The sequence below is a fragment of the Nestor notabilis genome, unplaced genomic scaffold (genome assembly GCF_000696875.1).
Source record: "Nestor notabilis isolate BGI_N333 unplaced genomic scaffold, ASM69687v1 scaffold19088, whole genome shotgun sequence".
NCBI classification, from domain to species: Eukaryota; Metazoa; Chordata; class Aves; order Psittaciformes; family Psittacidae; genus Nestor; species Nestor notabilis.
The window spans coordinates 46,606-58,133 of record NW_009939871.1 but is presented as its reverse complement, the minus strand read 5'-3'; the positions used below and the strand labels follow the sequence as shown (position 1 = coordinate 58,133).

Here is an 11,528-nt window from a genome sequence, read left to right as displayed (position 1 = left end):
CAGCAGGAAAATGGATCTTTTGTCGTGTTTTCAGCTGAAATGCTGATTATCTAACTTCAGGAAAAGCTTTCTTGCAGTGCCCTGAAATAAACATTTCTCCATTCGCCCTCTCCTCCCCAGACACTCATGGATTCATTTAGTACTTTTAACTTCAGCCATAAATGTAGATTAGCTTATGTTTGTATGCAGTTCTAAGGGCAGATGGGCTTTGTGGTCTGATGTTACAACATATGTTCTTTTTGAAAGCTGGTTTTGCAAACCAGCCACCAGCCTCACAACATGGTTGGAGGGACCCTAGAGGGATATCAGACACATGCATGAAATCTGTGGAATCCAACAAATGAACTCATTCTGGTTTTAAATATCTATAAATTCTGTTGTGTTGAGCCCAGTGGTGGCCCTGACAAAGTTTTAGTAGCAGTATTGAAACTGTACCTTAGAGACTAAATTGTTACGTATTTTGCTCCTATAAAGTCATATGCATTTTAGTATGTCCATCCTTTACTTCTGATAATGGCATTTTCTGGATTTTGGCTTTATTCTGAATTCCACATAGATGGGGTTTCCTCCACAAAAGCTGAACAGCTTTTTACCTATAATAAATACTGATTGCATGTATCTTCTGTGTGATTGGGATCATGACATGTGACAGTCCTTTATGAGTTTTATTAACCTCCTTATTAACAAAATGAAATCTCTATCAAAAAGTAGATCTATAAAGATTGTGATGTTTATTCTGTGAAGATTTTGTTCTTCTTGTTGTCACAATGCTTAATCAGTTCCAAAATTCCTAAGTAGTGTGGCTAATGTTCATTATGCACAGCTTGTCCTTACTTCCGTGCCCCTCCCATGGGGCAATGGAATATGCTGGTTTTTGGTTAGTTCATCAAATTGTTGAATTTCATTGTATGTACCCAGTAGAAAGGAAAAGCATAATTGCCAAAAGTCCTTGCATAACTTAATTTCCTAGTCTTGAGTTAGGCTATGAGAAATCTTTATAGATTCATTGGTGAGTTTTAATTTTGTATTAGCAATTGGCTTGCACAGAGTTTTATTCTGGAGCCACAGACAGGTAGCAATATTGCTGGGAGTCTTAGAGCTGAGATGAGCTCTTGCATCTCATTTTATTTTCCATAGGATTTCGGTGGTTAGGTACACTGATCAATCAGAGATTGGATACAGTCCATTCACAGTATCTGTGTTGCAGTCAAATACTGCCAAACTCAGCAATGTCTTGATATGCTTATGTTGTACCAAGGCAAGCAATTATGAATGGGTGTAAAATCTAGGTCATATCGTTGTCTGCCGGATCTACCCATTTGGCAGTGAGAACTAGAGGAATCCAGATCGCAACCAAATAAGGACAGTACTGGCTACGCTAAAAGCTGATGCATTTCTCCCTTTCTCCAAAGAAAATGGCACAGAGAATTGTTGGAATGCTTTCTTGGCTCCTTGATGGAGAAAGGGAAGATTCCCCCTCACTGTGCATTTTGCTGAAGAGTAATAAAAGTTGATGCTTCTGTCTCAGTAGCCTAGAAGGTCTTGGGAAGATTTATCCACCTGAGACTTCATAATATATTGAACTGTGAATGTGATGAACTCCAAGAATGAAGCAGGCTGTTCACCTAGAAACAGAATGTTTAATCCTAAGGACTTGTCCTGTGTACCTCTAAGCATGTACACACAACATACTTTCTTAAAGAAGCACCAGGTGCTGGACAATATATTTGACCACTGTTTTATGTTTCCAGGGAGATGGTGAAAGGGTCATGATAATAACTGGACCCAACATGGGAGGAAAGAGCTCCTATATAAAGCAAGTTGCATTGATCACAGTCATGGCACAGATTGGTTCTTATGTTCCTGCAGAGGAGGCAACAGTTGGTGTTGTGGATGGTATTTTTACCAGGTAATCTTTCAAAACTTGCTGTATGTTTATGAAAACATTATTGTGACAGGCTGTGTGTGTGTGTATACAAAGTATAATTTCATTTTTCGTCAGAGTGTAAAGGACTGGTTTGAGTTGGGAGGGACCTTAAAACTTACCTAGTTCCAGGTTGCGCCAAGTCCCATCCAGCCTGGTCTTGAGCACTTCCAAGAACAGAATTTTTCATTTATACTTGAAGTTTCCTTTTTCACTTTAAATACATGCATTGGTTGTTAGGTTTTGAGTTTGATTTTCTCATAAGCATAGTACTTGGTTTTGGATCTTTGAATCTTTAAAGGATAAGAATGTTAATGTGTCTGTCTTGATTAAGATCCAGATATCTAACTTAATCTGCCTGAATGGACATCTCAGCCAACTTTATTCTGCTGGGTGATAGCCAAGTGATGCTTCTCCTAAAATAAATGCTGTCACCTTTGAAAATCATGTCACAATTTCTGCTGTGCAGTACAGTTGTGTATGCTCACAGTATTTGAGACTGAGAATTTGGGGCTGCATATGTTCTATGCTTGCTATCCTTCCTCTACTAGCAGTCTTGAACATACTTTGCTCTTTTAAAGAATTAATATGGCAGTTAATTTCACTCACTCTCATTTTTAAGGCAGTGAAAAACTCAGTGATTTTTAAAGATTATCAGTACAGCCAAACTTTCATATTTTATTATCTCATATTACCAAGAATTATTAATCTATTTTTTCCCATGTTTCTTTAATCTGTTTGTTAATTAGCAATAGTTCTGTGTTAGTGATGCTATTTGAGATAGATAATTGCTTACAGTTATAAGCTTCACAACAAATGTGTATCTGTTGCAGAATTACCTTTCCTGAAATTCTAGTGATGGCAGTGTGCATGTCAGAGTTAACTTTTAACTCTGAAGAGAATTTTAAATACTGCTCATCTGGGATTGCTTCATCATGTAAAGATATTGTATTCTTATGCCACACTTGTGTCATGATAAAAATGAATGAAATCATGCTTTGATGTAGTTCAGTGCTGACTGCTAAGCAGTTGAACAACGTAGAAAATAATTTGTATTATCTTTCCAAAATTAATTTGAGCTGAAAATTCAAAGTGTTTTTTTTTTACCCCCTACCCTTGTGTTGAAAGTAGTTAACTGGTTGATTGGATGAGCATTTCACAAGGAACATGGAGATAAAGAAGATTTGATTTACTTTACAGAAAGAAACACTACAGCATTATGAACAAATTGAAGATTATTTTTGTCTTTGTGTGTGTGTTGTAGGTGAACTTAGAGCACTTGTGTTCACATCATCTTCATTTCTAAATATAGGTGCATAAGTCTGTTACTCTTAAGCTTAGTATCCACTCTCCTCTGCTTTTATTCAGTTGTCATTGCAACATTTCTGCAGAAAAATGAAAACTACAGCATGAAAATCTAGAAATAAATAGATCTGAGTTCCACCTGTTCCCCAGTGTATTTCTCTGATTCCACTTGGATTTCCTCTACATTATACATTTTTTGCATCTGTTCTGATAAGGTAGTGGTTGAAGGTAAAACTTAGGTTTTTAGATTTAAGGCGAAGTATGTTACTGGCTGTGAGGTTTCACACCATATAATTTGGAGCCCAGTCAGATTCTGACACAGGAGATTGATTCCACACCCATCTAAATTAGCTTTGGAAGCTCAGCTGGATACGCCATTCTTCATTTCCTCTGAAATGTGTCAAACACCAGATGAATATACTAAAGACTTACTTAAATTCTTGTCATTGTACTGGCAATTAAGAGTCAACTAATTGGCTCAATATTAATCAAGAAGATACTGAAAATGTATTATTGAGTAGTAGTAGTCATGCATTAGTTAAAAGATTAACAGGAGGAAAAAAACCAAACAAACAAACAAAAACCCTGAGTTTGTTTATTGTTTTCCTTCAGAAAGCCAGGATTTCAATTTGTAAATGATTATCAGTGGAACTGCTTGGCTGTGCATCTGTTTAAACTTCTGTCTTCCATGTAGTGTGATTTCAGGGAATCAGTTGCACTGCTGGGACAGGCATTAGCTATTTGCAATGGTCCACAGAATATTAGATCTTGACCCAGCTGTAGCTTTCATTCCAGTACAAATGTCCAAGAGGATACTTGCATCATGATTTTGCTTCAGCCCGTGGAGTCTAGGGGCTTTCTTTGCCTTTCCTTGCTCCACATATCCAAGTCATGACATTCATACTCCCCAGATTGTTAGTGGTCATTTCTGTCCTGCTGTCAGTAGCCACAAAGTGGTCTTCTCTAGTCTTTGCCTAACTGCTGCTTCATTTTCATCATCTCCAAATCATGAACTTCACCCTCCCTGACTGGAAAAGGAGAAAGGAGTAGCTTACCAGGTTCTGCATCTCAGAGGTGTACAGAGACTATCCAGGAAGTAGGCACTTCTGGTGTGTTAGGGTTTTTTGAGTTGGATGGGAGTTTTTTTGTATTTTTTTTTTGTTGTTGTTGGTTTTGTGTATGTGTGTGGTTTTGAGTGTTTTTTTGTTTTTTTTTTTTTTTCCAAGGTTCTGGGAAAGGTCTTTAAAAGTATGCAAGTCTGCCAGACCAGGTTAACCTGGTGTTATATTCAGGGTATTTCTTAGCTTTAGGAAGTTATGCTTGTACTAGTTTTTAATTCGTGGTTGGAGGAAAGAAACAATTAATTCAGCTGCCACATAGTATGTCCTACATTGTGTCCTTAATTTCTAAAGCCTTAGCTTTTGCCAAGAACTTTCCTTTGGTACAGAATGAGCTTGAATGGATCAGAGATTTTCCCTTAACTAGGTCCAAGTTTTGATTTTTTGTTTTATTTTCTTCCATGTTTTGTTTTGGGGGTTGTTTTTGTTTGGTTTGGTTTGTTGTTTCTGTGTGGTTTTTTTAATAGGATAACAGCTATGCAGACCTTCTTTCTGCACCGCCACCACAGGCCAAAAGTGTCGTGCTGGAAAATGAGATTATTTTGTGGATAACTTTGGTATATTTTTAATCCTTTAAAAACATTTCACGGGTAGATGTCAGTTTCCAAGTTATTTTCATCACTGACATGGTGTGTTGTTTTCTAGGTGCTGCTATTAGCATAGCATCCCTGCTGTGAGGGATGCTTTACAGGCTGACTCTGTGAGGAGTTCTGTGCATCAGGAGCACCAGCAGTTCTGCTGCTTGCTAAATTTTTTTTAATATTGGCGCTTTATGCTGCAGTCTCTTTTTTGTTTGTAGACTGCATCTCCTAAGTGTGAATTTACATAGGTTTAAGAGATTAACATTCATCTAGGATTTGTATCTTGTATTCTAAAGTAGGGTTTCCATGGAAATTGAAAGGTTGCTACTATGGTTATTCCTTCAGATATGTCTAGTATTTATGTATTACAGCTTCTCTTAATTGACTTTAAATTCTGCATTATATTAAATGTTTTTTAAAAAAGCAAAAGGAATTGTATTTGTATTGCTTACTCATACAGTGAAAATAGGAATGATTCACCTTCATTACTGGGTGTATAGGCACAATAGAGCGCTAAGGCTAGTCAAACATTTCAGAGTGGTGTTGGTAACTTCATTGTAAAGAGAGGAAAGGGGGAGTCTTCCACTGCATAATGCCACTAAACCTAGATATGAAGTACTGGGATGCTGTGCGCAATTACGCAATATGGAGGGAGTACACAATATTTTGAGGATGTTTTGCTGGCTTATATTTTTCTCCTTCTTTTTGTTTTCCTTCTCCAATAAGGGATAATGTTTTCATGAACCTTTTTGCTTAAAGAAATTAGTCTTGTCAGTGCTGTTATATTTAAAAATTTTAGAAGAGTTTTGGAAAGGTCAGCACCCAATCTGTATTGACTTTTAATGGGATTTGAGTATTAAATTCTCTGATGTTTGAAAATTCCTATCCAAGCTTCTACTTGCAGTAAATGGGTTCAATTTTTGCATTAAATTTACCTTCGATTTGCATTAATTCTAATATAGTTATTCAGACATGGAAATGAATATATTGTTTCTCTGTGTTATGTAGAAAGTGTGGAAACACATACATAGAGGAGTAAATGGAACAAATTCTGTTGGCCTAATCATGTGTTCAGAAGAGGTGATGTTTAGCTGCTGAAGAAAGCTGACCTTTAAAGACATCTCACATAAAATACTGATGTAATTTCTTAGAGCTAGAAAACTTCAGCATACTTACAGTAGGTCACCAGTAGCTCTTCATGAGCTAAAAATTGAGCTTCAAAATTGAGAGAGAATTCTATAACAATTGGAAGGTGAAATATGTTCAAATAAGGAAGCTAATTAATGGTTCAAATTACCAAATTCATTGTATTCAAGACCCTGAGAATCAATTTATTGAAATCACAAGCTACCGTGAGAAAGAATACTGTGAAGGAGACCAACTCCTACCAACTCTAGGTGATGGTAAAGAGACAAAGGAGAATTTCCTTTCTAGAACACCTACCCTCTTGGCTTTCTCTTCTTGTGTTAAATTAAAGCTATTTCACTTATTTTAGTGGTCAGAAGTAAACCTGCACAGTCACACTATAGTGACATACATCTTCCAGTGAGGTTTTACACTATCAGCCACATTGAGCATACTGTTAAAAGGTGGAGCATCAGTTGACTGAACTAATACAACACACTGTGCTTTGACTGCATTTGAAAACTGCCTTTTGCAAGTTATGTCCTGCATGCTTAAAGGTTAAAGGAATAAATAGAAGCATCGATACGATGCATGTAGATTATCCTCTCATGCACACTGTCTCTCTCAGAAAGTTATCTCACTGCTTACAGATTCCCAGCATGTCTTTAATCCTTATGATGGCAAAGAAATAGAGTTTAAGTTGTCCAAGAGGGTATATTAGGGAAACAGAGGGATGCAGGAGTTTGGCAATACAGGTTAACAGGATAGTGGTAGGTTGCCTAACTAAGCAGTCATTTAATCTTTCAATTTACGTAGAACATGCAGTTGCTTGCACTTCAAGGCAGTTGTCTTGGTACAACCTCTGCGCATCACACAATCTGTACTGAGGTGTACAGAACCCTGCCCTACATTTTATCCCTGTGACAGATGACTTAAATGTATTTTTAACATGGAGGGCACTCCTCATTGCTGAGTCTATAGTTGGGAAATACTCAGTTCAAACTCCACTGTATATTTGAAGATGTTGTGTTGTGGTGTTGCTCACCTTGACTAGGGAGCGATAGTTTTGTTCCCAAGACTTGTATTACATGTCTGTAGACAGGGTCCTTCAGATAATCCTGGCCACAAGTGGAATTCTCAACTGTCTGTTCCAGGGTTCCAGTTATATAGCTGGCTTGGTATTTTCTTGCTTGTCTGTCCTCCTTGTAAAATGATTTTGAATTTGAATAATAGCTGCTCATTCAACTAAAACTAGAGTGGAGAAATCTTCAGACAGCTGATCCTTACACATGTGTTTGACATGAGAAAGTTGCAGAGCCATATAAATTAGGCACTCTGACTTCTAATTTGCTGCCATCATACAGTGACCTGACATGACTAATTGATTCAGTAGAACCTGTGTCCTGCTGAGGTACTTGTGTGTGTCCCCAGCGTGCATATGGTCTGCTTGCATTGCCAGATGTGGAAACCAAAAGAGAGCGTCAGGTGTAGGCTATGCTTCTTGAAGGTGTATTTGAAGGCCGAGTTCAAACCCCAGCTCACTGGGGTCTGAGCTCACAGACCTATCCTCACTGGCCTTCACATGCAGGAAACTGCTTCTCAGGTTTTGTGATCTTTGGGTCTATAAGGAGAGGGATGAAGCAGAAGAAAGGAAAGGATGTTTTCTACACTGATCAAAAACTACCACCCTCATCTAACACTGAAATAATGCAGGAATTTCCCCCTTGGCACTGGCCTTAGTTGGGTCATTTTGTTTCAAGACTAGCAGCCAAGATCCAATTCCAGCCACCAAGAAGTGTTGAGTCTGGGTTGATCACTGGCTTCAGTAAAGAGAAGGAATTCTGATGGCTAGAAGGATCATAGTGCTACTGAGAGAACTGCAGACCTGCCAACTGAAGATTAGCTCCTGCTATTGGGAACTGCATTTGAGGACCTAGCTATGTGAGTATCAGCTATGTCCTCACAGCTGTTGTCTGTGGTGATACAGATTAGGAGACTCCACTCACCCCATCACCTGCCCAGTCTTTCCAGAGTCTACCAAAACATCCTTGAAAAGGGTGCATGCACTACTCTGTTAGCCATTGGAATGTCAGTGAGCAAGGTACCACCTGATCACTCCCAGACCAGCACAACACTCCAGCCTGGCTTTCTTATCCCAGTTGAACCTGCTTGCTTGTAGCAGAGTGGCACTATGTCTTAGAGGCACCCCGGCAATGCCCACCAGATAATCCTTCTTCCTATTCTAATAGGTGCAAGGAAAACAAGCTCCTTCTATCTTTTCAGTTCTTTGTGCAAAGTGACTGTGCCTTCTTTGAACCCTTTGCACAAGTTAGCCAATCAACTTACATTATACATTCCAGTTTAAAGAAGAAATGGCATTATTTACACGTATGCCTGGCTTAACACTGATGAGATTAAGTTTCTTTTTGTCAGTAGGAAGCTGCTTTAAAGGCCGAGACATTTCATAACAGAGTCCTTTAAGTGGGTAACTGAATGTGTCATATTGTTCTGTCAGCTGGTGGTTGTACTTCCCTTGCTGCCTGCTTAGGTGGTATCTTTAACTCATCCTGAAATCCCCAAAGCTAAAATGTGGCCCATTCCGCTTAAGTTTGTGAGTGTTGCACACTCACACAGGAGAGAACTTGATGTTACATTGAAAAAAGCAGTGTTTAGAATGCCTGCTTGACTGATGGGACTGGCACTCCTCATTTCTGTCATTCTATGGGCAAAAAGACTCATCAAACACATGCAATTGGATCCATGGAGATGGAAGACAAAAGGTATCCCAAAGTGACACTTCTTGTGTGAGTTACTACAGCCATCATGAATCCCTTCACTCGTATTATTTCTCCGACTTGATTGTTGTCACATAAAAAGAGAATTTATGGGCCGGAAAATAGGGGAATGTGTGTTGGCTGCACTTCAGTGGGCTTGTGCGAGATTGAAGGATGTATGGACTGCTTTGCCTGTTTCCCATTACACCTGCGAGGACTGCAGGTATCTCTGTTTCTGCCGAGTGTGTGTGAAAAAGAAAAATCGTACCAATCCATATTTCTTTAAAGACTGTGCATTAACATGCCACAATGCTTTCTTCTGCATGTTTTATTCAGAATGTCTGTTTGTCTGAGCTCTACATGGTGGAATTTGCTTTCAAAAAGGTTGGGTTTTACAATAGTTACATTATGGATGTTACCTCCCTAAATACTTTTAACAGCTATTTAATTCTGACAGCTTGACAAACTCGTATTACTGTTTTGTCAGACTGTGTTGAGTTGAAAGAAACTAGTAGACAACCTCTAGACAAACGCTTTTCTTTTTAACTGGATAAAATATTAAGTATTTGTGGCATCATTACAGATTTTAGTATGATTAAAAACGTGATGGAAAGCAAATACTGTGTTAACACCTGCAAACATTTGGGCAGTCAATTTTGGATGTTTGTATTTATTTTTTTCTGTGCTACATTGGGATGTGACCATCACTAGAATTTGAAAGGTACTTAAAATTGCATGATTTACTTTTAACAGACTAAAAAGTTCCGAAGCTAGTTAAGGGTACATTTTATAAGAAGTCAAGAGAAAATCGGAAAGAACATGATGGAGTGGTATGTGAAACAGGAAAAAGAGAATGTTTCTGTCAGAACAGAAACTGAGTGGAAGGTGCTTTTCACAATAAATTTAAATATGAGGTAAATAATTTGAAAACAGAATAGTGCGTATAAATACTAATGGAAATGCATGTTCCTTTGATCTAACTACTGATGGCAAAAAAACCCCAACTTACCAGCTTTTTGTAATGAGGCAAATAACATTGCACTTAATTTCATTCCACTTTTACTGGTTGATCAGTAGGAGGGAGGTGCACAGGAGCAGGACAGAGGGCAAAATTTTTTTGTATTTAAAATAAAAAGTAACCAGCTCTATTATTTTAGAGCTTGTCTTCAGAAATGGTGCTGTGTGCACAGCAGTAGGCAAACTAAGGTTGAAAAGAGAGCAGTTTATGACGAGAATGCAGCTTGTTAGATTCTTTGCTGCTTATGCATTGCTGAGTTCATGGCTAAGTGAAGAGACTGCCCAGGAACTCACTGCTTGAAAAAGCTATAGAGGTGTTCTTCATTAGAAGTCTTTACCTACGAACTGATTTCAATTCAATAAAGAAATGGACATCCTCCATCTGAAGCTACTCTGTATTTAACTGTGATGGCTGGGGGGGCAGCACACTGATGAGTTTTTAAAGCAGTTGCTAGTGTGCAGGTAAGACTGAAGAGCTTCTATGTCTTAAACGGGCCTGTCCTGTGTTAGTTCATATTCTATAAGCAGAGTTCCATGGTATTGCTTTTCACCCTTTGAGGGATCTACACTGATGTTGTTTTGTAATAAATGTTAAAATGCACTATACTTGGAATTATACACGAGAGGGTTTTTTCTGGTTTTGTTTTTTAATCTGCTGAAAAATCCTTCACTGATCTTTTCCCCTGTGTCATTACTGTTATGATTTTTCTGAATTCTTGTGCTGGCCACAGTTTCCAAAATTAGTCAGATAATTGGGCTGGACTGGCATGGGTTTTGTGCATTCACATACTTGGCAATAATAAGTTACCCATTATGATAAAGTCTTCAGTATATTGCAAGAACAGCACTACCCTCTCATTTTTTTATCACATGCAAGCTTTGTTGTTAAGTCAAAAGACCAGCTATCAAACTACAAAATTCCTTGCTTCTATTTATTCTTTTATTAAGCTTTATCGATTTCTTTAAGGCTTACAGAGTAGGATTATGAAGATTAGTCTTCCTGCCTGTCCCAGAAATATCAGTTAAATCACAAAACCTGGCATGAAGATTCAGCTAGTCAGCTTCTTCATACCTTTATCATAAAAAACTAGGCTATGAAATTCTAGTCTTGAGGTGACAGCAGTGTTTGGCAGGGCAGTTTGGAGGTGTCTTGTGTAATACAGAAATCACCAGGAGATTGAATGCTGAAGAGAAACTGGAGGAGTATCTCTCAGCAGAGCAGCTTGTCTGTATGTTACCTGTTTCTGGCCAGAACTTTGGTTGATGCCTTGTTAGGTTTTGTTTGTTTGGGGTTCTTTTGTTGAGTTTTGGTTGGTTTTGTATTGTGTTTTTTGGTTTTGGTTTTGGAGGTGGTTTTGGGTTGGTTTTTTTTGGGGTGGGAGAGGGGAGGTTTGGGGTGTTTTGGTTTGGGTTTTTTTTTTAGTTATTTACACCTGAAAATAAATGTTAAACTTAAGTCATTCAGATCTTCCTTCAAAAAACCCCATAGCTTCTCTCAATTTACCTGTGCAGTTAGACTCTGAAAGACGAGGATCAGAAAATCTAAATGCAAAGGTCTTTTTTCACATCTTTGTTTGTATTATATATATACACACATTGTATAGTGTGCTTATGGCAGAAAAGTAGGGAACCATTCATACAAAGCAATCCCAAGTGACTTGCAAGTCCACATGAGAATTTTTTA

At 38.1% G+C, this 11,528-nt stretch overlaps 1 protein-coding gene across 1 annotated transcript in view; it reads left to right on the top strand.

Moving 5' to 3' along the window:
- LOC104410042 (DNA mismatch repair protein Msh3-like) overlaps window positions 1-11,528 on the top strand; it is a gene marked incomplete at its 5' end in the record, with an annotated part of 50,575 nt that overhangs the window by 24,185 nt on the left and 14,862 nt on the right. The window contains one exon of the mRNA XM_010020096.1: window positions 1,752-1,909. Within this exon, the coding sequence (XP_010018398.1) occupies window positions 1,752-1,909 (158 nt within the window). The remainder of the gene's footprint in view (window positions 1-1,751; window positions 1,910-11,528) is intronic.